This window comes from Molossus molossus, unplaced genomic scaffold (assembly GCF_014108415.1).
Source record: "Molossus molossus isolate mMolMol1 unplaced genomic scaffold, mMolMol1.p scaffold_m16_p_16, whole genome shotgun sequence".
NCBI classification, from domain to species: Eukaryota; Metazoa; Chordata; class Mammalia; order Chiroptera; family Molossidae; genus Molossus; species Molossus molossus.
In genome coordinates, this window is record NW_023425351.1 from 42,468,225 (window position 1) to 42,494,692 (window position 26,468).

General features: G+C 38.6%; 1 protein-coding gene across 1 annotated transcript; it reads right to left on the bottom strand.

Moving 5' to 3' along the window:
* Positions 1-7,595: 7,595 nt before the first annotated feature.
* Positions 7,596-8,219, bottom strand: LOC118631727 (myosin light chain 6B-like). Its single transcript, XM_036264273.1, has one exon. The coding sequence runs from the start codon at positions 8,202-8,204 to the stop codon at positions 7,596-7,598; it is 609 nt and encodes a 202-aa protein (XP_036120166.1). The 5' UTR covers positions 8,205-8,219.
* Between the last annotated feature and the right edge of the window lie 18,249 nt (positions 8,220-26,468).

Consider the following 26,468-nt stretch of genomic DNA (forward strand, 5'->3'; position numbering starts at 1 on the left):
TGGCTCCCGGAATTGGGTGGCCGGCGCCGCTCAGACTTTCCCGCCTTCGGCGCAGAGCCGCCCGGAGCGCGCCCTGCTGCCCCGCGGAAGGAGGGCAGCGTCGGGGTGGGTGTTGCAGCTCCCGCAGGCCGCGCTTCTCTGCGCTCTCCACATCCGCCTGAGCCGTGGCCATCAGGACCAGCAGGAGGCGCTGTGTGGACGACTTAAGAAAGAATAAGATTTTAGGGGTGGTGTTTTTTGGATGCTGGGACTTGATTCAGACCATCTCCTTCACCTCCGGCACCTCCTCTTTAAAATGGATTTGCGTGGGTGTTGTAGTTAGAAGTATGGAATGTCAGCGAAAGGGGTTGGAAAGTAGAAAGTCCTAAAATTTCATATTTGGATCATTTTATTTTATAATTTTTTTTGACAGATATTTTTAAATTTAATTTATTTATTTTTGTTATAGATGTTTCTCCTTTTCCCCCCACTGATACTCCCCTCCCTCTCCCTCCCCGCACTGTCCCCAGCTTTGTTGTCCATGTCCACTGTTCATGCATACATGCATATAAGTTCTGTGGTTTATCACTCCCCCCTCACACCCTCTTCTGGGGATTGTCAGTCTGTACCCCACTTCCACATCTCTGGGACTACCCTGTTCCTCAGACTGTTATGTTCATTATATTCCACAAATAAGTGAGATCATGTGGTATTTGTCCTACTCTCCAGGTCCCTCCAGGTCATCTCAAAGGATAAGAGATCTTTCTTTCTTACAGCTGCATAGTACTCCATTGTGTATATGTACCACTTGCTGACCATTTTATTTTATTATTTATTTATTTATTTATTTATTTATTTATTTATTTAATCCTCACCCGAGGACATTTTTCCATTTTTTGTTCAGATAGAGCGGGAGGGAGAGAGAGGAAGAGAGAGAGAGAGAAACATCGATGTGAAGGGACACATCGAGTGGTTGCCACCCGCACGACCAACCAGGGCCGGGGACAAACTGCAACCGAGGTACATGCCCCTAGCGGGAACCGAATCCGGGTGTCTCTGTACCGCAGGCCGACGCTCCAACCGCTGAGCCAAACCGGCCAGGGCTCTTGCTGACCATTTTAATAGGGACATGTATCCCTGGCTGGTTTGGCTTAGCAGTTAGAGCATCGGCCTGCAGTCCAGAGGGACCCTGGTTTGATTCCCACTAAGGGCATATACCTCTGTTGCGGTTTGTCCCTGGCCCTAGTTGGGTCGTGAGAGAGGCAGCCACTCGATGTGTCCCTTTCACATCGATGTTTTTCTCTCTCGCTCTATCTTTTCCTCTCTCTCCTTCACACTGCATCTGAACAAAAAATGGAAAAATGTCCTTGGGTGAGGATAAAAAAAAAAGGAACATGTAAAGCAGAAATTCTAATTCTTGACTATCTATAAAGAGCTCGCCTATCATTGCCACTTGTTAAAGATCCTAAGGATCTGACTCTTTTATAAGACGTATTTATAGGATTTGGTTCAAATTATTTTATTGAAATAAAGGTTTAAACAAGACTATTTCTGCTTATTACATTCTGGAAGATCATGTAGTAACAGGAACAAAAAGTAATAATAATTCTAATATAGCTGTAAAAATATTATTTATGTCGTTTATCAAACTATAAAAATCCTATTACTTGCAAATATATGGTGTTCTATGAATCATTGGTGAACCCGCTGGAACTGAAGCAATTATGCAATATTATTAAATTTATTGCAATACTTAAGTGTAGGACCAAATCATGCCAGTGAATAATCTGAAAACTCCGAACACCATTCAAAGAACATCCCCGAAATCTATCGCATGAATGGTCATTTTACACTGTTGAGTTTTGTATAGACAGTGAGGCAATGAAGGGATTAAATGGCAGTGCCTCCATCTATGTATTCTCAGCCTCAGAGAGCTCAGCCTCAAAGAGCTTGGCCTCCTGGTAGAAGCTGGCACTCTTGGGCTTTGGTTTTCAAAAGTGATTGATGCCATTTTGGAAATTATTCATCAGTAATTATAAATTAAACATGTTAAAAGAGATGGAATATAAAGAGATTTTATTCTCTTAATGATTTTTCTATGGGGGAACTAATTTCAAAATAAAACTTCTAGAAAGTCTTTCATTTGTTTTATGGTAATGTTATTTGGAAGTGATACCATTCTAGCTAACAACTATTTCAGGAGCTGAGGATATTAAACTTAAAACCTGTACTTTTTGGGAAACAGAAGAGTTTACCATCTAGACAGATGCTAGTTGTACCAGGCTAGACTTGTTGTTCCACGTATTTATGTACTCATTGGTTGATTCTCTATTAGGACAACAGTCTAACCAAGCTATTCGGCCAGGGCTACTGCAACTTTTAACATTAATCATGTATCTAGAGTAAAAGTTATAGGGATTTTCAGTATAACTTTTTATGACTAATTGAATTAATTTACCAAATTACACGTTACTTCTTTCGAGACTATAAATAGAAAGGTGTATGCTATAAAAATACCACTGCATATATTTTTCAGAGAATGAGGACTGATTAACATTTGGTGCTTCCATAGTCCTTTTTTTAAACTCTAGAAATAAATTAGCAGTTTTATGACAAGATTTTTAAAATTTATCTTTACTGTTGAAAGTATTACAGATGTCCTTCCTTTTTTCCTCCATTGACATCCCTCCCCACCCTTCCCCCTTCACTGCACTGTTGTCTGTGTCCATTGGTTATGCATATATGCATATAAGTTCTTTGGTTTATCTCTTCCCACTCCCCCACCCCCTTCCTTTGGTGGTTTGTCAGTCTGTTTCCTACTTCCATATTTCTGGATCTATTTTGATCGACAGTTTATTTTGTTCATTATATTCCATAAATAAGTGAGATCATGTGGTACTTGCCTTTCTCTGTCTGGCTTATTTTGCTTAGCATAATACTCTCCAGGTCCCTCCATGTTGTCTCAAAGGGTAAGAGATCTTTTTTCTTATAGCTGCATAGTATTCCATTGTGTAAATGTACTATGGCTTTTTATCCACTCATCTACTGATGGACACTTGGGCTGTTTCCAGATCTTAGCTATTGTAAATAGTACTGCTATGAACATAGGGGTGCATATATTCTTTCTGATTGGTGTTTCAGGATTCTTAGGATGTATTCCTAGAAGTGGGATCACTAAGAAACACCATACTGTTTTCCATAGTGGCTGCACCAGTCTGCATTCTCACCAGCAGTGTACTAGAGTACTCCTTTTCTCCACATCCTTGCCCTCTCTTGTTTGATGATTTGTTGATGGCAGCCATTCTGGTAGGTGTGAGGTGATACCTCATAGTCATTTTAATTTGCATCTCTCTGATGATTAGTGACGTTGAGCATTTTTTCATCTGTCTCTTGGCCATTTGTATGTTCTCTTTGGCGAAGTGTCTGTTCAGGTCCTCTGCCCATTTTTAAAATTGGATTGTTTGTCTTCCTTTGGTTGACTTATATGAGTACTTTGTGTATTGTGGATATTAACCCCTTATCTGATGTATCATTGGCAAATATGTTCTCCCATAAAGTGGGTTCCCTTCCCATTTTGATGTTGGTAATATCTTGACTTTCAAGTTGCATAGAAGACTTGGTATTCCTGAACTAACGGATGGATTTTCAGCTAGAGAATTCGGAAACAAAATTGTGATATAGTTTTGAAGTAGGAGGGGTGTGTGTGCAGAGAGGTAGATTGTGTTTCTGGCCCAAGATTTAATATATAAAAATATAAATTGTGAGTCCTTAAAAACAGTAGTGTTTTTATATTATAGCTAAAATAATGCTGGTATCTTAAAAAGGAAAAAAAAAAAAAGATCCATGCAGGTCAAAATTCAAAGTTACAATCCTAAAATGTCTTTTTTGGTTAATTTAACTAAATGAAAGCAACTTTTAAAAGTTATTTCCTTAAACTTTGAAATGTAATATATTTTGGCCAGGTGACTTGAAATGGGAAACAGATAAAGATGACTTACTGGTTAGTGAAACACCAGTCTTAAACAGACAGCTTACTTTTTTCCCTTTCTTCATTTCCCCTGCACCAGCTGTTAATGTTTAACCTTCATTTACTACTTCAAGAGTCATATTTACACTTTTCCAGCAACACTTTATCCATATGTTCCTTGGCCTTATACATTATATAAGGCTCTTTTAGGGCAACTTCCTAATCTTCTCATTAAGAAAATGTCACACTCACCCCAAATAACCCTATAGAAGATGTCAGATGATATCACCACTAAAATAACCCCATAGAAGATGTCATCTGATATCATTTATAGGCTTCCTTTCATTTTGCCAGTAATAGTCTTTGCCAGGTTGTTCTTCCCATTTAAGCAGCTAGATGTTTCCTTTTCCTTATTGATAGAAAAAAAAAAATCTTCTAAAAATACTTTACAATTCACTTGATATCAGATAATAAATTCAGCCTCCTTATGGGGATCATCTAAAACAAGTGATCATTATTTGGTTTATAAATTTCATGCTGGAATATCACTGTTTTAAGACCATGTGGGGGATTTGACCAGAAAGCACAGAAAGGACTTTACCTCTTGTTCGATTACTTGCTTATTCCTAGTTATTCTTTATGTTCCAGAGATTGAACGAATTGACAAGTAAGGCTTAGGAAGTGTTTTTATGAACAAATCAATCTCATTATATTGACTACTTAAGGGAGTTATATATATTAGGGGAAAAGGTCAATGAATTTTCAAATTGTTTTGTCTAGGTTTGGTTATTGGTAGTTAGTGGTTAATTCAGTGAAGTTGGAGTTAAGATTTTTTGTATTTACCCCTGGCTGGTGTGGTTCAGTGGTTAGAGTGTCAGCCCGTGGACCAAAGAGTCTTGGATTTGATCTTTGGTCCAGGTGTGTGCAGGAGGCAATCTATCAATGTGTGTCTCTCACACTGATATTTATCTTTCTCTCTCGCTCCCCCCCACCCCCTCTCTCAAAATCAATGGAAAAATATCCTCAGGTAAAGATTAACAACAACAAAAACATTCTTGTATTTAAAACTTATAATGTACATCAGTATCTAGTTGACCTGTAGCCATTCAGTATCACCTGGTTGAAGGTTTTCATCTGTAAATAGGTACAATCATATTTATCTCTTCTGAAGAATATTTAACATTTTGGTTTAAGAGATGCCAGATAAGTTGTATCATAAAATAAATTTAATATGTTACAACCAATTATTAGATCACTCTCTTTTTAATTTTTTATCCTCACCCGAGGCCATTTTTGCATTTATCTTCAGATAGAGCGGGAGGGAGAGAGGGAGGAAAAGAGAGAGAGTGAAACATTGATGCGAGAGGGACACATTGAGTGGTTGCCACCTACAGGGCCCGCAGAGGACAAACTGCAACCAAGATATGTGCCCTTAATGGTCCATGGGCTGACGCTCTAACTGATGAGCCAAACCAGCCAGGGCTCACTTGTCTCTTTAAATTGCTTAGTGATTTGCAAATAATGTGTGATCTGAGTGAACGTCTTATTCCTCTCTGATTTATTCTTGACTTGGCTCAAGAAGATACTAACTTTTACCAGAATCTACCATTCCTTCCAAAGTAGGCCCAAATGGCCAAAAAAAAAAAGTTGAATTAAAACTTAATTTTGTCACCCTGGCCCAGTAGTTCAGTTGATTAAAGCATCATCCTGATATGCCAGGGTTGGAGGTTTGATTCCTGGTCAGGGCCCATTCAAGAATCAACCAATGAATGCATAAATAAGTGGAACAACAAATCAATGTTTCTTTTTCTCTCTCAGTCTCTCTCTCTCACTTCCCTCCCTCCCTAAAGTCAATAAATTAAAAACAAATCACCAATATTTTTTCAAAAATAATTTCCTCTTTGCACAGAATTAGGTTGTCTCATTTAGACAGTTCTATGTAGTCATATGGTGCTGATTCTCCATCTCACACTCCTTTATTTTTAAGTCTATAGAGTCATCTCTATGCATGTCCATTTCTCGGATCAGTGTGAATGAAATTCTGCCTGAAAATCTATTTTTCTAAAGCAAAAGTTATAGTGATTTTCTATATACCCTTTGTGACTAATAGAATTCTCTTACCAAATTACACACATCTTCCTCTCCAGACTATAAATCAATATGCCAACTTTGACAGTTGTAAGATGTTGACAGCTCCTGTTAAATTAAATTACAATTTTCACATTTAGACTTGTTACTCCCAATTCTGATATCCTTATTGCCTGTATCATTAACTTTGGTGCCTAGTCACTGACGTGCATTTTAACATTTTTCTTACACTTTGTTCTTTTTTAAAATATATTTTTATTGATTTTTAGAGAGAGAGAGAAACATCGAACATCAATTAGCTGCCTCCTGGGGATCCAGCCCGCAACCTGGGCATGTGCCCTGACTGAGAGTCGAACCAGCAACCTCTTGGTGCATGGGCCAATGCCCAATCACAGAGCCACACTGGCCAGGCTGCTTCGTTCTTCTTGAGAATGTAATATTCATGAGGGCAGATTCTATGTATTGTAAGATATTTTAATGACACACAGTTCCTGAGTATAGTTTTGGCATGTGGTATGCACTCAAGGAAGAATTCTTCAAATAAACATGAGATGTTTTTGTTGAGTGTTGTGCAAAGTGCTTTTCTAGAATTATGAAAAATTAAAAATATTGTCTTTGCCCCTGTGATATATACAATCATACTAACGTCCACATAATTTTTTAGAGCCACATTCTCTGTGTGTAACTCTGAAATCTAAAAATCCCAAAAAACTTATTTTGTTATTTTTTTAATAATGTTTTTGGTGGGAAAATCTAACCAAATATTAGCCCTGGTTGCATAACTCTGTTGGTTAGAGTGTCATCTGGATACGCTAAGGTTGTGGGTTTGATCCCCAATCAGGGCATGTGTAAGAATCAACCAATGAATCCATAAATAAGTGGAACAACAAATAGATGTTTCTCTTTCTCTTTCTCCTCCTTCCACTCTCTCTCTCTCTCTCTGAAACCAATAAATTAGAAAAAAAAACTAACCAAAGATTAACTCATTTGACCAGGGAAAAAACCCTGACTTGAACTGATGTGAAGCTGTTTATAGTTTTCATTTATTCCACTTAAGAAGAATATTCATGCCCTGGCCGGTTTGGCTCAGCAGTTAGAGCGTCGGCCTGCGGTCCTGAGAGACCCGGGTTCGGTTCCCGCTAAGGGCGCGTACCTCGGCTGCAGTTTGTCCCCGGCCCTGGTCGGTTGTGCGGGTGGCAGCCACTCGATGTGTTCCTTTCACATCGATGTTTCTCTCTCTCTCTGTTCCTCTCTCTCCCTCCCACTCTACCTGAACAAAAAATGGAAAAATGTCCTCGGGTGAGGATAAAAAAAAAAAAAAAAAAAAAAGAAGAATATTCATGTTTCACTTAAATATTAATGCTTTAAATTATGGTGGTGGTATATTTTATTTTATTATTTTGTTTTGTTTTATTTTATTATTTTATTTTTATTTTTATTTTTGGAGAGACTGTTTCTTTATTTTGAAACAATAGGTGGCCTCCTAGTGGTAGGAACGTGCTTCCGCCTGTAGGAGGCCCAGTGTTCACCCCACGGCCGAGCTCACAGTTTAGGCTATGCTTCAGGAATGCTTCATAGTTGATGCAGCCGTTGCTGTCTTTATGTCCTGCCAGACTGTCTCTACTTCCTCTTCAGTCATCTTCTCTCCCAGGGTGGTGAGGACATGTCTGAGCTCTGCTCCCATGACTTTGCCATTCCCTTCTTTGTCAAACACCCGAAGCCCCTCCAGGTAGTCCTCATATGTGCCTTGGTCTCGGTTCTTGGACACTGCCTTGAGCATGGGCAGGAAAGTTTCAAAGTCCGCACGCTGGGACTTCAGCTCATCACAGTTGGGGTTCTCCAGAACCTTGAGCACCTCAGCATTGGTGGGGTTCTGGCCCAGGGCCCTCATCACATCTCCACACTGGCTGTACAGGATCTTGCCATCCCCTACTTGGTCAAAGAGCTCAAAGACCTCCTTGAACTCCTCCAGCTGATCCTTGTTAAACTGGATCACCACTTTGGAGAGATTGATGGGGGGCTCCCAAGTTTTCTCAGGGGCTGAAGGAACAGCTGCTGCTGGCTCAGCCTTGGTCTTGGCTGGAGGTGCCCCTGCTGCTGGCTTGGTAGCAGGCTTGGAGATAGAGGGCCCTGCTGGTTTCTTCACAGGAACATCCTTCTTGGGAGGCATGATGTCCGGTGGCCAAAGGACAGTGTCCGTGGTGGTGGTATATTTTACATGCTATATACGTTATATTATCTTTTGAAATCTGAAAAATTCTAACTTCCAAAATAATCTGACCTCAAGACTTTTCAGGATTGTGGATCTGTATAACATACAAAAAGTTAAATTATAAAATATTTAAATAACAACTAATATAATAATATTAGAATCTCAAATCATTACTTGGAAAATTGCCTAAAGGGTCATGGTGTCTCTGCTGAGTGTTCCTGAAAATGGGCAGGTCCTCAGTCTTGGATCCTAGGGGCCAGAGGCAGATGATTTGGGAGTATTTTCCTGACATGTCCAGGCATAATAAGAGCCAGAGGGTCTGTACAAACCAAGTCCTTTAGAGGATCAAAACCAGGGAAACCAAGTTTAATTATCAAGGGGTAAGAGATGGCCTGAAAAAGAAAGCCATAGAGACACTGGAATAGGAGGAGGAATTAAGGGTAAGGTGAGAGTCCTGGACAGTTGTCACAACCAAGGGTGATAGATCTGTAACCCTATGCTGCATAAGTGGATGGCTTTCATGTGTAGAGTTGGAATGGGCTGATGCAGACAACTGTTGCTTGGATCTGAAAGGGGCCTTTAAAGATCATTTATTTACCCCTGCATACCCCCCGCCCCCCATTTTACAAACAAGTAATCTGAAATGAAACTCATTTTCAAACATCTATTTAGTGTTTGAGACACACACAAATCCAAGTTTCACACTGCCTATCTGGTGCTCTTTCTACTACCATAGGGAGATAGTATTTCAGTCCAGAGTGGTCATGAATGACTTTTCAGAAGATATGAGACTTGAATTGGATTATAGTAGTTGATCAAAACTTAATTCCCCATGAATCTTTGAAAGTATTTTTGCATTGTGAACTACCTTAATGCAAAGACTATCTTCATTTCTTAATCTTAATTTTAAAAAAATGTCTAGATTACCTAGGAATTATTTTACACATAGTATAAAATGAAAAAATAAAGGTTTAAGTGGAGGCAGACCAAAAATAAATGTGTTATAATGGAAAGGCTACCACTGGGAATCATAAGACCTGAGTTCTAGTCTAGCTCTGCACAGATTATCTGGATAGCATTGTGCAAATTACTGAACCTCTGAGACCCAATTTCCATCTTTAAAAGGGTAGGATTAAGTGATCTTAAACTCTCCTATAATTTGGGTCTGTGTCTGTATTTGCTAGGACAAAATAATTGCCATTAACACTTAACTGGATTTAATTATTTAAGTATTACAAGGGCATAGGTCAGATGGACTTAGCTTTTCTAGGGACTCTCTTTCTGTAGAGAGAGATTTCTGAATACACTTGGGCTGATTCAGATATTTTGGTAAAATTAAAGTACAAAATAAATTAATATCAACAATAATCATTTAACATTTACTAAATGTATGCAAAGTATTGAATAAGATGTGTTCTCTGACTTCAAGTTGTTTAGGATTTAGTAAAAGTTTACTTTAAAAAGTTAAACAAGTAAGTAAGTAAACATAATAATCTTTATGGAGCTCAGATACGTTTAGCTGGGATGAATCAGCCTCTAAAAGTGTGGTACGACTGGCTGTCCAACCTTTTGTTTGGACTGCTTAAAATTACTTAGCATTTCATAATGTAAATATTTTTGATGCAGTACACTCCTTGATTACTATGAAAATATTTGTCATCTTTGAAGAAAACATCTAACCCTTAAAAATCAACTCAGAGTATTATGTTTCTAATTGAATACCATCAGAGATAATATAACTATATCTCCAAATCCCCACTTCTGAGTCCCAAGCATGTCAGAGAACTATCATATTCATTTCAATTTATGTTGTATTAACTAATGGTAAAAATATTTGGTTGGAACTACTTAGCACTGTGATTGACTGGTGAACATTTTAATAAAGGAGAGCTAAATAAAGATAACAGTTTTCAAAAGAAGGACATTGCATAGCTTGACTACCTGTTCTATAAGACATTAAGTCTTGTCAGCTAACTTAGATTAGAACATTTGAAGTTATAAATTTGTGACCATCTTTGTAGAATGAATCATGTTGTGAAAATTTCTTGTAGGTATTTTCCTAAACAAATGTTTTTTTGTTCAAACTTTAGACTGGGATTCACAGCGTGAAATAAATTTTACACATATACATGTATAGGTAACAAAACTTGCATCAAACAATACCTACCTTACTATTTTTTACTCTATTTTATTCTTTTGAAAGAGTTGGTCAGAAACCCACTAAATTGATTAATAATTCTCTAAAAGATCATAACCTGCAGTTGGAAAAGCTTGAGCTGCATGAAACTGTTGAAAGAGATTAGAAGAAAGTCATAAGTAATTAGAAGATGAAGATAAAACATGTATGAGAAGAGGCAAAAGTCACCATATACTTGAATAAACCTACAATAACAATGTGTTGGTTCTCTACGATATGATAGAATCAAATACTGACTTGTGTTTTCCTCAGATGCCACTATTTTAAATTCAGTATTTGCTCCACAACTAATTTTATCTTGAAACTATTACCTCGCAACCATAGAGTGACTTTCTTATAACTGTGTGTGGGTAGGCATGCGGGCCCGTGTGTGTGTGTGTGTGTGTGTGTGGTGTGTGTGAAGCCTAACTTTGATTGTGGGTCATTTTTCTAAAAATTAAGATCTACATCTTATAAGTTTTAACTTATTCTTTATTACCAGTCTTTGAACAGTGCTCTGAGCTGAATCCTATTTGAGTATAAATCACTACTTTCTTTTTTGTCTTCTAATAGTACATAGCTTTTTACCTGTAGTAATGTTTACTTAATTTTTTCCTAAGTGTGGTCATTAATGATTTAAACTTTTCTATTTATACTCATTAATAGTTTTTGAGGGGGATTTTGACAAATATTTTGGTACCTCAAAATAGTTGGTTCAACTAAAATAAAATTCAATTTTAACAAAAATTATTGGAACAGAAATATCTGAATGACAACTTGATAATTTCAAGCTGTTAACTTTTGTCTATGTAGCAATAATTTGTATAATATGGTGTCTGTTTAGCAAAAGAATTAGGTTACTTCAATAAAATTTTCTGGAATTTTATTAATCCAAATATATAAAATATACATAATTTATTATCAGATTTAACAGGATTAAATTACAGCAATAAATCAGGTAATTTTCACAACTGTAATTTAGCATTAAATGGTATATTATTTTAAAAATTGATGTTTTCTTCTCAGCCAGATCCTAAGTTCTTAAATGGAATCGATCCTTCCTCCCTTTCTTTTGGTTTCCAATTTTTCCTTTTTTCTTTCTGTATTGAATTATTGGGGTGACACTAGTTAACAAAATTATACAGTTGTTGTTGTTTTTTTTTTATCCTCACCCAAGGACATTTTTCCAGTTTTTGTTCAGATAGAGTGGGAGGGAGAGAGAGGAGGAGAGAGAGAGAAAGAGAGAAACATTGATGTGAAAGGGACACATCGAGTGGCTGCCTCCCGCACCACCCCAATCAGGGCTGGGGACAAACTGCAACTGAGGTTTGTGCCCTTAGTGGGAACTGAACCCAAGTCTCTCTGGACCGCGAACCGACGCTCTCACCTCTGAGCCAAACCGGCCAGGGCTTATGGAGATTTTTATAAAAATTTGATTTTTTAGAGAGAGAGAGGAAGGAAGAGAGAGAGAAAACATTGATGTGATTGAAAAACATAGATTGCTTGCTGGCCACCCCCACCCACATGCCCCAACAAGGGGTCGAACTCACCACCGTTCAGTGTTGAGGACGACGCTCCAACCAACTGAGGCATACTAGCCAGGAAAAAATTATACAGATTTCAGGTGCACAATTCCACTACACATCATTTCTTTACCACCCTCAGTCAAGTCTCCATGCATCACCATTTATCCCCCCTTATACCCTCCTCCACCTCACCCCACCCCACCTCTCCCTGGCAGTCACCACACTGTTGTCCATGTCCACAAGTTTTTTCTCTTTTTTGCTCAATCCCTCAACCACCTACCCAGCCCTTACCACCATCCCTGCCCCAGATAGCTGTGAGCCTGCTATCTATGAGTCTGTCCCTGTTTTGCTTGTTAGTTCATTTTGTTCATTAGATTCCACATATGAATAAAATCATATGGTACTTGTCTTTCTCTAACTGGCTTATTTCACTTAGCATAATGATCTCCAGATCCACCCATGCTGTTGCAAGGGTAAGATTTCCTTCTTTTTTTTTTACATGGAGTAGTATGCCATTGTGTAAATGTAGCACAACTTTTTTTGGGGGCCCAGCCTTATTTATTTTTTATTGTTGACAGTATTACAGATGTCCCCCCTCTTTAATCCCTTCCACTCAGCCCCAGGCCCACACTATTGTCTGTCTATGGGCTATGCATACATGCATATATGTTCTTTGGCTAATAGCTTCCAGCCCCCCCCCCTCCCCCCAGTCAGTCTATCTCTGACTGGCTGATTTCACTTAGCATAATAATCTTAATCTCCAGGTCCATCCATGGTGTTGCAAAGGGTAATAGAGCCTTCTTTTTAACAGTAGCATAGTATTTCCTTGTGTAAATATACCACAGCATTTTTGTTTTTTCAATCCTCATCCAAGGATATTTTTTGCATTGATTTTCAGATAGAGTGGGAGGGAGAGAGAGAGAGACATTGATGTGAGAGAGATACATCAATTGGTTGTCTCCTGCACAACCCTGACTAGGGCCGGGGATCAAACAGCAACTGAGGTAGGTGCCCTTGACCAAAATTGAATCCAAAATTCTTTGGTCCATGGGTCAACACTCTAACTACTGAACCAAACTGACCAGGGCTGTATGACAGCTTTTTTTATCCACTCATCCTATTATGAATAGGACTGTTTTCTATGTTTCCCTTCTGATAGTTCATTATTGCTGTATAAAAATTCAACTGGCCCTGGCCGGTTTGGCTTAGCGGTTAGAGCATCGGCCTGTGGTCCAGAGAGACCTGGGTTCAGTTCCTGCTCAGGGCGCGTACCTCGGTTGCAGTTTGTCCCTGGCCCTGGTTGGTTGGGCAGGTGGCAGCCACTTGATGTGTCCCTTTGACGTCGATGTTTCTCTCTCTCTTCCTCTCTCTCCCTCCCACACTATCTGAACAAAAAATGGAAAAAAATGTCCTCCCGGGAGGATAAAAAAAAAAATTCAACTGATTTCTGGCTATTATATTGTATCCTGCTACTTAACTGAATTCATTTATCAGGTCTAGTAGTTTTCTGGTGGAATCTTTAGGATTCTCTATAAATACTATAATGTCATCTGCAATAATGACAGTTTTACTTCTCCCTTTCTAATTTGGATGCCTTTTATTTCTTCTTCTGCTCTGATTGCTGTGGCCAGGACTTCCAGTACTATGTTGAATAAGAGTGGTGAAATAGACATCCCTGTCTTGTTCCTGATCTTAAGGGAAAGGCATTTATTTATTTATTTATTTAATCCTCGCCTGAATATATTTTTTTCTTTTTCCTTTTTAATTAATTAATTTGCATGTAGCTGTCCAATTTTCCCAACACCATTTATTAAAGAGGCTGTCTTTACTCCACTGTATGCTCTTGCCACCTTTGTCAAATATTAATTGAGCATAGTGCCTTGGGTCCATTTCTGGGTTCTCTGTTCTGTTCCACTGGTTTATGGGCCTGTTCTTGTGCCAGTACCAGGCTGTTTTGATTACAGTAGCTTTGTAGTATAACCTGGTATCTGGTAATGTGATCACACCTACTTTGTCCTTTTTCAAGATTGCTTTGGCTATTCGGGGTCTTTTTTGGTTCCATATGAACTTTTAAAGTATTTGTTCTAGTTCTCTAATGATCTCATTGGTATTTTGATGGGGATTGCATTGAATCTATAGATTGCTTTGGGTAGTATAGACATTTTAATGATGTTAATTCTTCTAATCCATCAACAAGGTATGTGCCTCCCCTTTTTTATATCTTCCTCTATTTCTTTTATAAATATCCTATAGTTTTTGACAAATAGGTCCTTTACTTCTTTGGTTAAGTTTATTCCTAGGTATCTTAATTTCTTTGCCGCAATGGTAAATGGGATTTTTTTTTAGTTTATCTTTCTGTGAGTTCATTATTGTTGTATAAGAATGCCATCGCCCTGGCCGGTTTCGCTCAGTGGTTAGAGCATCGGCCCGCAGACCAGAGAGTCCTGGGTTCGGTTCCCACTAAGGGCACGTACCCGGGTTGCAGTTTGTCCCCGGGCCCGGTTGGGGTCGTGTGGGTGGCAACCACTCTATGTGTCTTTCTCACATCGATGTTTCTCTCTCTCTCTCTCTTCCTCCCTCTCTCCCTCCCACTCTATCTGAAGATACATGCAAAAATGTTCTCGAGTGAGGATAAAATAAATAAATTTTAAAAAAAAGAATGCCATCAATTTCTTGATGTTAATTTTGTATCCTGCTACTTTGCCAAATTCATTTTGTAAGTCTGGTAAATTTTTGATGGAGTCTTTAGGATTTTCTATGTATAATATCATGTCATCTGAAAATAATGACAGTTTTACTTCCTCCTTTCCAATTTGGATCCCTTTTATTTTTTCTTCATGCCTGATTGCTGTGGCTATGACTTCCAATACTATGTTAAATAAGAGTGGTGAAAGTGGGCATCCCTGTCTTGTTCTTGTTCTTAAGGGAAAATCTTTTAGTTTCTGCCCATTGAGTTTGATGTTGGCTGTAGGTCTTTCATATATGACCTTTATTATGTCGAGATATAATCCCTCTATTCCCATATTGCTGAGTGTTTTTATCAGACATGGGTGCTGGATTTTGTCTAATGCCTTTTCAGCATCTATTGATATGATCATGTGGTTTTCATTCTTAATTTTGTTTATGTGGTGTGTCACATTTATTGATTTGCAAATATTGGACCAACCTTGCATCCCTGGGATGAATCCCACTTGGTCATGGTGGATAATTTTTTTGATGTATTGCTGGATTTGATTTGCTAGTATTTTGTTCAGGATTTTGGCATCTATGTTCATCAGGGATATTGGCCTGTAGTTTTATTTCTTTTTAGTGTCTTTTTCTGGTTTTGGAATTAGAATTATGCTGGCCTCCTAAAACGAATTTGGAAGTCTTCCTTTTTCTTGAATTTTTTGAAATAGTTTGAGGAGAATGGGTGTTAGTTCTTTTTAGAATGTTTGGTAAAACTCCCCTGTGAAGCCGTCCCGGCCTGGGCTTTTGTTTGTCGGGAGAGTCTTGATTACCTCTTTAATTTCCTTATTTGTTATCAGTCTGTTCAAGTTTTCTATCTCTTCTCGGTCCAGTTTTGGGAGACTATGTGTTTCTATAAATTTGTTCATTTTGCTTAGATTGTCGAATTTGTTGCCATGTAATTGTTCATAGTAGCTGTTAATGATCTTTTATATTTCTGTGGTGTCATTTGTTACTTCTCCTCTTTCATTTCTGATTTTGTGTATTTGGGTTCTCTCTCTTTGTTTGTTGGTGAGTCTAGCTAAGGGTCCATCAATCTTGTTTATCTTTTCAGAAAACCAGTTCTTTGTTTCCTTGATCCTTTTAATTTTTTTTTTTTTTTTTGGTCTCTATGTCATTTATTTCTGCTCTGATCTTTACTATTTCCTTCCTTCTACTTGCTCTGGGGTTTTCTTTTTGTTTTGTTTCTAGTTCTTTAAGTTGTGAGGTTAGATAGTCTATTAAAGATTTTTCTTGTTTCTTGAGTTAGGCCTGTAGTGCTATGAACTTCCCTCTTAGAACTGCTTTCCTGTATCCCATAGATTTTGTGTTGTGTGTCCATTTTCATTGGTTTCCAGGAAGTTTTTGATTTCTTCCTTGATCTCCTCGGTAACCCATTCATTGTTTAATAACATGCTATTTAGCCTCCATTTGTTCAAATGTCTTTGCATGTTCTTGTTGCAATTGATCTCTAGTTGCATGCCATTGTGATCTAAGAAGATGCTTGATATGATTTCAATCTTCTTGAACTTGTAGAGGTTTAGTTTGTATCCTAACATGTGGTCTATTTTTGAGAATGTCCCATGTGCACTTGAGAAGAATGTGAATTCTGTAGTTTTGGGGTGTAATTCTCTGTAGATATCTGTTAAATTCATTTGGTCTAGTGCTTCATTTAGAGACTCTGTTACCTTGCTAATTTTTTGTCTAGCGGATCTATCCAGTGAAGGTAGTGGGGTGTTGAAGTCCCCTGCTATGATTGTATTGCTGTCGATTTCTCCTTTGAAGTCCTCCAGAAGATTTTTAATATATTTTGGTGCTCCTATATTGGGTGCATAAATGTTTACCAAGGTTATATCTTCCTGTATAGATCCTTTCAATATTATGTAGTGGCCTTCTTTGTCTCTAGTTATGGCCTTCATTTTGAAATCTGCTTTATCAGATATGAGTATTGCTACCCCAGCTTTTTTTTGCTTTCCATTTGCTTGGAAGATTTTTTTTTCCATTCCTTCACTTTCAACCTATGTGAGTCTTTTGTTGCGAGGTGGGTCTCTCTTGTAAACAACATATATATGAGTCATGCTTTCTTATCCAATCAGCTACTCTGTGTCTCTTTATCAGAGCATTCAGTCCATTTACATTTAAGGTGATTATTGATATGTGCTTATTTATTGCCATTTTTGTTTAGTGTGGTTCTATTTTTCTTCCTATTTCTTCTACTAATTACAGCATTCTTTTTAACATTTCTTGCAGTACTGGTTTGGTGCTACTGTATTCCCCTAGACTCTTTTTGTCTGGGAAGCTCTTTATTTGACCTTCCATTTTGAATGATAGCCTTGCTGGGTAGAGCAGTCTTGAATTCAGATCCTTGTTTTTCATGACCTTGATTACCTCATGCCATTCTCTTCTGGCCTGTAGTGTTTCTGTTGAGAAGTCAGCTGAGAGCCTTCTGGGGGTTCCTTTGTAGGTAACCTGTTGCTTATCTCTTGCTGCTTTTAGGATTCTTTCTTTGTCTTTAATATTTGGCACTTAAATTACTAAGTGTCTTGGTGTGGGCCTATTTGGGTTCTTCTTACCTGGGCCTCTCTGTGCTTCTTTAACTTTAGTGCCTTCTTCCTTCATCAAATTAGGGAAGTTTTCTGTCACTATTTCTTCAGATATATTCCCTAACCCCTGCTCATTTTCTTCTTCTTTGGAGACTCCTATGATATGCAAATATTATTACGTTTCCAGTTGTCCCATGGTTCTCTTAAGCTGTCTTCATGTTTTTTAATTGTTTTTTTTTTTTTTGCTTTTGGTGTTCTGATTGGTTGATTTTTCTACCCTGTCTTCTAATTCACTGATCCGGTCCTCAGCTTCCTCTACTCTGCTGTTTAGACTTTCCAGTGTGTTCTTTATTCCTGCTATATCATTCTTCATTTCTTCTTGGTTTTTAACTTCCAATTGGTTGATTTTCAACATTTCTATGTCTTTACTCATGGTGTTGATGTCCTTACTCATCCTGTTGAGCTTCCTCAAGTTTATGGCTCTGAATTCTAGTTTTGTTAACTTGCTTAACTGCGTTTCATTTATCTCATCTTCAGTAGAGGTCTCTTGTTCTTTCATTTGGGATTTGTTTCTTTGTTTCACCAGTTTGGCTATTGCAGTGGGTTTTGGAGCCTGCCAATTATTTTCCTGTGGGTATTGGTGTTCTGATGTTTGTGGCTCCCTCTACTGGGTTTGGATGAGGATGGGAGGACCCACGTTAAACACCACTGTCAAGTCTTACTTCCCTGGGTAGAGTTGCAAGCCCAGGAACAATTCAGTTATCCTCTAGCTTTTTGCCTGGAAGCTATTAGTCTCAGTTACTTGAAGAGCCTTGGGTTATCAGTTGAATGAAAAACTCCCTCAGGTGTTCAGTGTGAGGCGGTTTCCTGAGGGTGGGGCAGATGCTGGTTGTCAATAAGCCTTAATTTGCATTTCAACATCCGGGGTTGAATCTCAGAGGGAGGGGCCTCCGCCTCTCCCCAGAGGCCTGGGAAGGAGTAAGATGGCCAGAGTCCTGCAGGGCCACAACTCAGCAAAAGCTCTGAGCGCCCTCCAAATCCCGAGTGTCCCCACACAGTTTCAGTCCAGTCTGCCCTCCCTCTGCAGGAGCCCAAGGTGAGTGGCTGTGACTATTTTAGCGCTCTGTCCCAGCTCTCTGCGCTGTAAAGCAGTTTGGGAGTTTAACCCTGAGGGTGCTGCTCACAGCCAAGACCCTTGCTATCTGAGGGCTCCCAGTCCCCATCTTGCGCCTCCACAATCCTACCAGGATGGAGTACGTGTCCCTGGTTATACGGTCCTTGCAAGCTGCTTTTCTGTTGCTTTTCCCTGACAATTTTGTGAGGCCGGCGAGCTCCGGGGAGTCACATGTCCGGGAAGTTGCATGACCTGGAAATGAATGGCCAGAGGAGAAATCAAAACCTAACTTGGGAGGCTCCGCCTTACCCGGATGTGGCTGAGGTGACACTTCCGGTCACGTCCCACAACCCTTCCCAGCCAATCGACATACGCCAGGTTCAAATCTCTCCAGCAGCTAGCCTGTCACCTGACACCACTCCTAATCACCCCACCCAGGTCCCTAATGTCCCTATAAATCTTCCCCGGGTGAAAGTAGCAGCACGACTTCCCTGACCCCCGCCACGTGGACCTGTGAACCTCGCCTGGGAATGCTTCAATAAAACTTTTGCCCACTTTTGCAGCTTCGTTTCTCTTTCTTCCTTGGTGAGATACCTTATAAATTTGTCTTCATTTTAGTTGTAATTCCAGTTTGGTCCTGGGAGATGGTCTGTGTAGTTTCCATTCACTCCACTGCCATTTTTGAATCCTCAGCCATTATTTCTTCAAATAGGTTTTTAGTCCCTTACTCTCTCTTCTCCTTCTGGTACCCCTATGATGTGGATATTGTCATGCTTCATGTTGTCCCAAAGGTTCCTTAAATTCTTTTTTCTTTTTGTTGCTCTGATTGGGTGTTTTTTCTACCTTGTCTTCCAAATCGCTGATTTAATTCTCTTCTTCATTTAACCTACTGTTTATTCCTTCTAGTGTATTCTTCTGAGTGATTCTTTTTTATGCTGTTGAGCATCCTTATAATCCTTACTTTTTTATGCTGTTGAGCATCCTTATAATCCTTACTTTGAACTCTATGTGAAATATATTGCTTGCCTCCATTTCACTTAGCTTTTTCTGGAGAGTTCTGCTGTTTTTTCATTTGGGCCTATTTCTTTTTCTCTCCATTTTGGCTGCCTTTTGTTTGTTTGTTTGTTTGTTTCTATGTATTGGATAGATCTGTTATGACTCCCAGTCTTCATGGAATGACTTTATGTAGTAGGTGTCCTATGGAGTCCAGTCATGCAATCTCCTTGATCACCTGAGCTGGGGGCTCTAGGAATGTCTCTTTTGTGTTTATGTGGGCCCTCCTGTTATAATTGATTCTGTATTGCTTATGGCCTGTTTGTCTGGAAGATTGACCTTTAGGGTGGTTGTCTGAAGTTCAACCCTGACCATGGCATGTGAGCTGTTGTGCTGGTGCTGACCACATGAATTGACTTTAGCAGAGTTTGGTGCCTGCCAAGATCTCCTGCTTATTGGGTCCTGCTCTGGTAGTGTCTGAAGGTGGCCGCTGGATGTATTGGTTCTGGGTTTCTTGGGAGGAACTCTGGTGCAGGCAATGTAAGACGCTGCCTGTGATTGGGTTTGGCAGCCTGTTTGGCACTACAAGTGATTCACAGTTTGCCTCTGTTGGGCTTGGGTGTGCATAGGAAGGACCAAGCTGGGCGCCAAGGTTGGCTTGTACTAGCACCAGGTCTGGGGGCAGGTCAGCAAAAGTCCTAAGGCACCCTGAGATCCATCTCTGCCTGCCTTTACCTGCCAAGTGCTTGTTAGGCTCAGTCACTGAAAAAGCCTCTGGCTGTACTTGAGTTGCATGAAGTAGTTTCACAGTGAGTCACCAGATAGTGGCAAATGGTTTTCACCAGATTGATACAGGTTCAAACTTGGTGCCAGTACTGGGTCTGAGGTCACTTAGCAAATTTCCCTGGGTATACCAAGTCTAACTGCCACCCTCTCGGTGCTTGCACACCTTTGTGTTGGGGCAAGGTATCAGGGAGTTGTCAGGGCGAGGCCAGCAGAGTTTATCAGGCCCAAACAGACCATGATTTGTGTGAAGGGAGAGCTTTACTCTAGTTGGATGTTCTAGGGACAAATGGCCTTTGTTTTAGAACTACACAGCTCAGTCTGTCTCAGATTCTGCTGGGAAGAGTCAGAGCTCAGCAGCTCAGTCTGTCTCAGATTCTGCTGGGAAGAGACAGAGCTCAGCAGCTCAGTCTGTCTCAGATTCTGCTGGGAGGAGACAGAGCTCAGCAGGATGGGGCTTCTGGGAGTCAGGGGGATTGGGCTAGAGGATCTCCCATCAGGCAGAGGTGCCAGTCAGGCTTTGGGGGAGGTGGTCTGCATAGCTTTTGCCCCAGAGCCACACCACTCAGTCACTGACACACCCTGAATCTGCCCAGAACTCTACACCCTGACCAAGGGAACTGACTTCTCAACAGGGAATAAGTTCTGCAGGGTGGGGCAAGGAGGAGTCCAGAGAGTAGGACACTTGCTTTCTTCCAGGCTGATAACTGCAGAGCTGGGAATGCTCCACCTAAGAAAGATGGTGTCTGGAATATGGAAGAATGACTAAGCACAGAGATTCTGGTGGATGTCCCTTGAGCTCTCTCCCCAGAGCCACAAACTCCAGACTTTCCTCACATGACTCTGGTCCACTTCTACTTTGCAACGCCATAGACCAGGCTTAGTGGTTGTAAATGAAATTTTGTGTGTTGGTCCTTTACAAGGGTGCCCATGTCTCCAGCAGACATCTGTCTCGCACTGGTGTACAAACAGCCCGCTGTTTTTCACAGATAGATGTCATGGGGGCACCTCTTGCTGGCCCTGGTGCTCTTGGTTGGGAAGCCCAGTTTTGGATTTAGACCTCATACTTCTCAGAGGGAACTTCACACAGCTGAGCTATCCCTCCAGAAGCTCAGTTACTGCCCATTGGAGCAGGGCCAGCCCTTTGTGTGTCTCTGCCCTTCTAGCCTTGATGAGGCTTCTGTAAATCCTTGGTTATAAGATTTATCTTCAACTAGTCTCCAGTTGGTTATTCAAGATGATTGTTCTATAATTTAGTTGTAATTCCAGTTTAATCCTGGGAGGAGGTGAGTGTGGCTTCCACCTACTCTGCCACCATCTTGGCTCTCCCTCCTTTTTAAAAAAATTTCTTTTTGTATCATTCAAATATTTCTAAGCTTTATATAATGTAGAAACTTATTGATTAACTTTAAGCTAAGTTATTTTCTAAAACATTTAAAATCATTAATGTTCTCTGACATTAATATTATCTAGTGGATAATGAATTGGGGTTAGAAGTCAGAAAACTAATTCCTTAATTGTATTTTTTACTGACTCAGTGATTTTAACTTTTCTGTTCTTTTACTTTCTCATCTGTAATTTACATAGGGATAATAGTTCCTGTGTTTTGTCTGTATCATAGAATAGCGTGAACACCATAGGAGATACTTAAAAGAATTGTTCTTTAAACATTTAAACAGCATGGCCTGTGTGGTTCAGTGGATTGAGCACTGTCCCATGGACTGAGGTTCTGGTTCAATTTCTGGTCAGGGCAGTTGCCCGGGTTACGAGCTCGTTCCCCAGTGGGGAGTGTGTGGGAGGCAGCCAGTGGATGTATCTCTCTCACATCAATGTTTCTATCTCTCCCTTCTTTTCTCTCTAAAAAAATCCATAAGAACATATTTTTAAAAATTTAGAAAGCACTCTACATACATAAATGGTTAGTTAGGCCCTTTATGTTTTGTTGTGATTAAACGAGATGATGCATGTAAAATGACCAGCACAGTGTTTAACACAGGGCAAACACTTAATAATGGTGGCTGATGTTAATATTATTTAACTTCCATTTGTACTTATATATTTCAATTGTTTTATAATTTACATTAAAAAATGTACTGGATTCTATTAATTCCAATGTTTTTGTAAATCTGTTTTTCATGCTTCTCATTTTCTGTAGTTCTTTAACTGGAATCTGCCCTTCCCAAAATTTGGTTTGTATTTTTTATACCTATTTACCATTTTATAAGTTTTTACATATAAGATAGTTAAAGTTAATAATTTGATAAATAAAAAAAATTTCAAAGTAAGTTTATTGTTATTTTATGGGATTAAATATTTTGAATTCCATATTTTAAATTGTGTCAATTAGAATTCAATATGTAATAATTTAATAACAGGACATTTGGTTATTTGAGTACTAGTTGCTTTGAATAATATAATTTTGATTAATTCTATTTTGTCCTATCTCTGATGAATAAACTTTACATTTAACAATTTTTATAAGCAACAGATATTTTACCCAAAACATTTGGCCATTTGAAGATAAAATAGTGCAAAAGGAATTTAAAGTTAACAGTTTAGAGCCTATACAGATAATTACATTTTACTTATTTATAATATTGCTATAGCTTCCTTCATATTTTTACTCAAATTATTATGTTTTATTGTTTTGCCTATCAAAAAAGTGATCTCATTATAGTGAGTGTAGCCTTCTTTCCTTAAACATTAAAAATAATCCATGCTTTTGCAATTAAAATTACACTAATGACCATTATTTAAATATTTTAACGCTTACTAAAGATTGAAAAAAATGTGTGTGTGTGTGTTTCCCCCCTTCCAGGAAACTTCTCTAAATGTTAGAAGAGGAATAGAAAAACATTTGCAACTTTTGTTTCACTTAGTGAACCAGTCAGAAACTGTTTATGCAAAATAATCCAACACCAGCTTAAGTTTTTTGGCTGTGTTTCCTCAAGAATAAGAAAAGATTTTGCTTCCAATTCCTGCACATTATTTTTTTATTGGTTGGTTGTATTCAGCACCAACTTGATGTCATTTTTTAGTCATTAATCTGTTCATTTTGGAAGAATAAATAATTAAAACCGTTTTGAAAATTGTGGTTTTTTGTTTTTGTTTTTGGTGGGGGAAGTTTGTTGTGGGTTTTTTTTTGGGGGGGGGGGTGCATGTGTGTGTTATCTTTTGTTAGAGCATCTACAAAAGCAATAAAAGTTCTTGTCCAAACCCTCAAGATGCAGATGATGTCATGAATGTTTTGAAGGCAGGAAACCATTCAGACTTATTTTAAGAAATTCTATTTCCTTTAAATCAAATAAAATTTTTCCCTCCTCTTTAAGTACCTGGCTGGCAAAAGAAGTTTTAATGGCATCATTTACAGAATTTTTATGGAAGAAAAAAATTTACAGGAAAAAAATCTGATTTTCTAGTAGATTGAGGTTTGAATATCACAGCTCTTAGAGACATAGAGATCTAGGGCTTAATTTGGAGTTAACTTATGTTTTCATCTGCTTATTTGCTGACTTCTTAAAAATATGTTCATTTTTAATCTGTTTCTCTATTCCTTAACCAGGAGAATTTCTCTCTGTTCCTCAGCTCTGTATCATTGATGAAGATCTTTGTGTGCTGAGTTTCCTTGGAATAGGTTAGTACTTGACTCTTGGTTTGCTCAAATTCATTATCATGATTTTCCTGTGTCCTATCAGTGCTTTATTTCTTTATTTTTCATGTGATAATTTCTTTCCTAATATTTTTGTATTGTATTTTCCTACTTCTGTGTTCTAGTTACTTTAATAGCAGAAGTTCTAATAAAAACTGACTAACCAATTGAAACAAAACAAAGAAAACCTCTTTTTGCTTTCTGAAAATTTTGACTCTCTCCATATTTAGTTTCCTTTTTATTTCATGCCTCAATTATTACTACTTTAAAAATTATTTGGAGTGTCTGTTAATCCCACTAGGTTATGCTCTCTTTATTCTTAACATTTCTCAAATCTGCCCCTTCCATATCAGTATCAGTGTGGTTTCCAGAGTCTAAGAAGTGATTCATCTAAAACATGAACAGCTCACTGCTCCTTAAAAACTATTTAATAAATGCCCATCACCTACAGAAGAAAATTATATTAGCATTTATTTTGGCACTATGAGACTACATGTAATTCACAGAATTTACTATGCTGTTTTCTCACCTCTCTGCTGTGGCTTATGTTTTTTCTTGCCTAAACCTTTTTCTCTTTCTTACCCCTTGCTTGCCTGGCTAGGAAGAAGGTCTTTCATGTTTCAAGACTTTGGTTGGATATTATTATTTCCAGGAAATCTTACTGGCTGGTCATGTGACTCTGTCTCTTTTGATTTTTCCATTGAAGTCCTTTTAAAACTCTATTATAGCACTTACCTATTTACTGCTATCATTCGAGAATGAGCTCCTTGAGGGCAGGGGACAAATTGTAGTTGGCTTTGTAACTGAAAGTGTTGTAAAAAATATTCCCTGAACTGAACTTTCTTTAACTCTGTTTTAAAAAGTTGAATGTACTATGCAAGGTGCTGATAAAAGAAAAAACTATGCCAAACACAAAAGAACATTATAGGTTTCTGATACCTTTATTGATCGAAGATAACTGATACAATATCCCAAACTACTAAATTTTTCTATTCTGAACCTATTCATGATGAGAGAGTGAGCCACAGCATTACACCTTGAAAATTCTGGATCAAAAGAATTGTCTGTTTGATTCGTAAAACTGTCTCTGACTTGGACAGTTTTGGTATGAGATCATTTTAGAAATTATATGCTCTTTGTAGCAGGTGTATTTCCCAGTGATGCTGACAACAGAACAATACAGCTAACTGATTCCAGCTCCAGATCATTCTCCAAAATTGTTTGGCAGGAGATGTATTGGAACTCTCTGACTGTCCACGTTCTTGGAAAGATGGCAATAAGGAAAAAGTTGCTTTCATCAAGCCAGTTTTCTGCATTTCTACAGCTCATGAAGTTTAAAATCTCAAAGAATTTTTAAAAGACAATTGAATTTTGCCCTGGCCGGTTTGGCTTAGCTGTTAGAGCGTTGGCCTGCAGTCCAGAGAGACCTGGATTCAATTCCTGCCAAGGGCGTGTGCCTCAGTTGCAGTTTGTCCCCGGCCCTGGTTGGTCGTGTGGGTGGCAGCCGCTCAATGTGTCCCTTTCTTCCTTCGTTCGTTTCTTCCTTCCTTCCTTCCTTCCTTCCTTCCTTCCTTCCTTCCTTCCTTCCTTCCTTCCTTCCTTCCTTCCTTCCTTCCTTCCCTGAGGACATTTTTCCATTTATTTTGTTCAGATAGAGTGGGAGGGAGAGAGAGGAAGAGAGAGAGAGAGAGAGAGAGAGAGAGAGAGACATCCACATGAAAGGGACACATCAAGTGTGACCAACCAGGGCCGGGGACAAACTGCAACCGAGGTACAAGCTCTTAGTGGGAACCGAACCTGGGTCTCTCTGGACTGCAGGGTGATGCTCTAACCGATGAGCCAAACCGGCCAGGGATCAATGTGTCCCTTTTATGTCAGTGTTTCTCTCTCTCTCTTTCTCTCTCTCTCTCTCTCTCTCTCTCTCTCTCTTCTTCTCTCTCCCTCCCACTCTATCTGAACAAAAAATGGAAAAATATCCTCGAGTGAGGATTAAAAAAAAAGAATTGAATTTTAAATACATTCAAGAAAGTATATTACTTTCGTGAAAGTATATTACTTTCTTGAAAGTATATTACTTTCTTGAAAGTATATTACTACCTCCATCCATTCTTATAGAACGTGACTCGTTTCCCATATATTTCTAGGAGAGAAATTTCTCTAGAATTCATGGGAAATAAGCACTTTAAAACTAAGGCGGCTCCTATGCATTTTGAAGGGTGCACATGCACTTATTAGTTCATTTATGATTGGAAGGATGACTGTAAGGAATGTTCGATAGTTTATGAGTTAAACAGTTCTCCACTGCATTTTTGCTAAATTGTTCAATTAGCACTATTTTTAGCTACTTAATTAAAAGTATATGAAGTCATTTTATCACTTTATTGTAAAAGATACAAAAAAATCACCTTTTAAGATATAGTTTAAATTTATTTATGATTGGCTAATAATTATACTGATTATTATCTGATGCTATATTTAATTTATGTAGACCAGTGTTATCCAATAAAACTTCCTGCAGTGATGTAAATGTTCTGTCTATGCTTTCTAATAGGGTATCTAATAGCTACATGTGGCTATTGAGCATTCAAAATGTGGCTAGTGTGACTGAGGAACTGAATTTATATTTTTATTAATTTACATTTAAATAGTTACATGTGTCTAGTGGCTGCCATGTTCGACAGTGCCAATCTATGATATACAGTATTATCAGTAAAATTTTAAAAATAATCAAA

Excerpts from the sequence above, each read along its gene's own strand:
- LOC118631727 (XM_036264273.1), bottom strand. The coding sequence starts at position 8,204 with ATGCCTCCCAAGAAGGATGTTCCTGTGAAGAAACCAGCAGGGCCCTCT.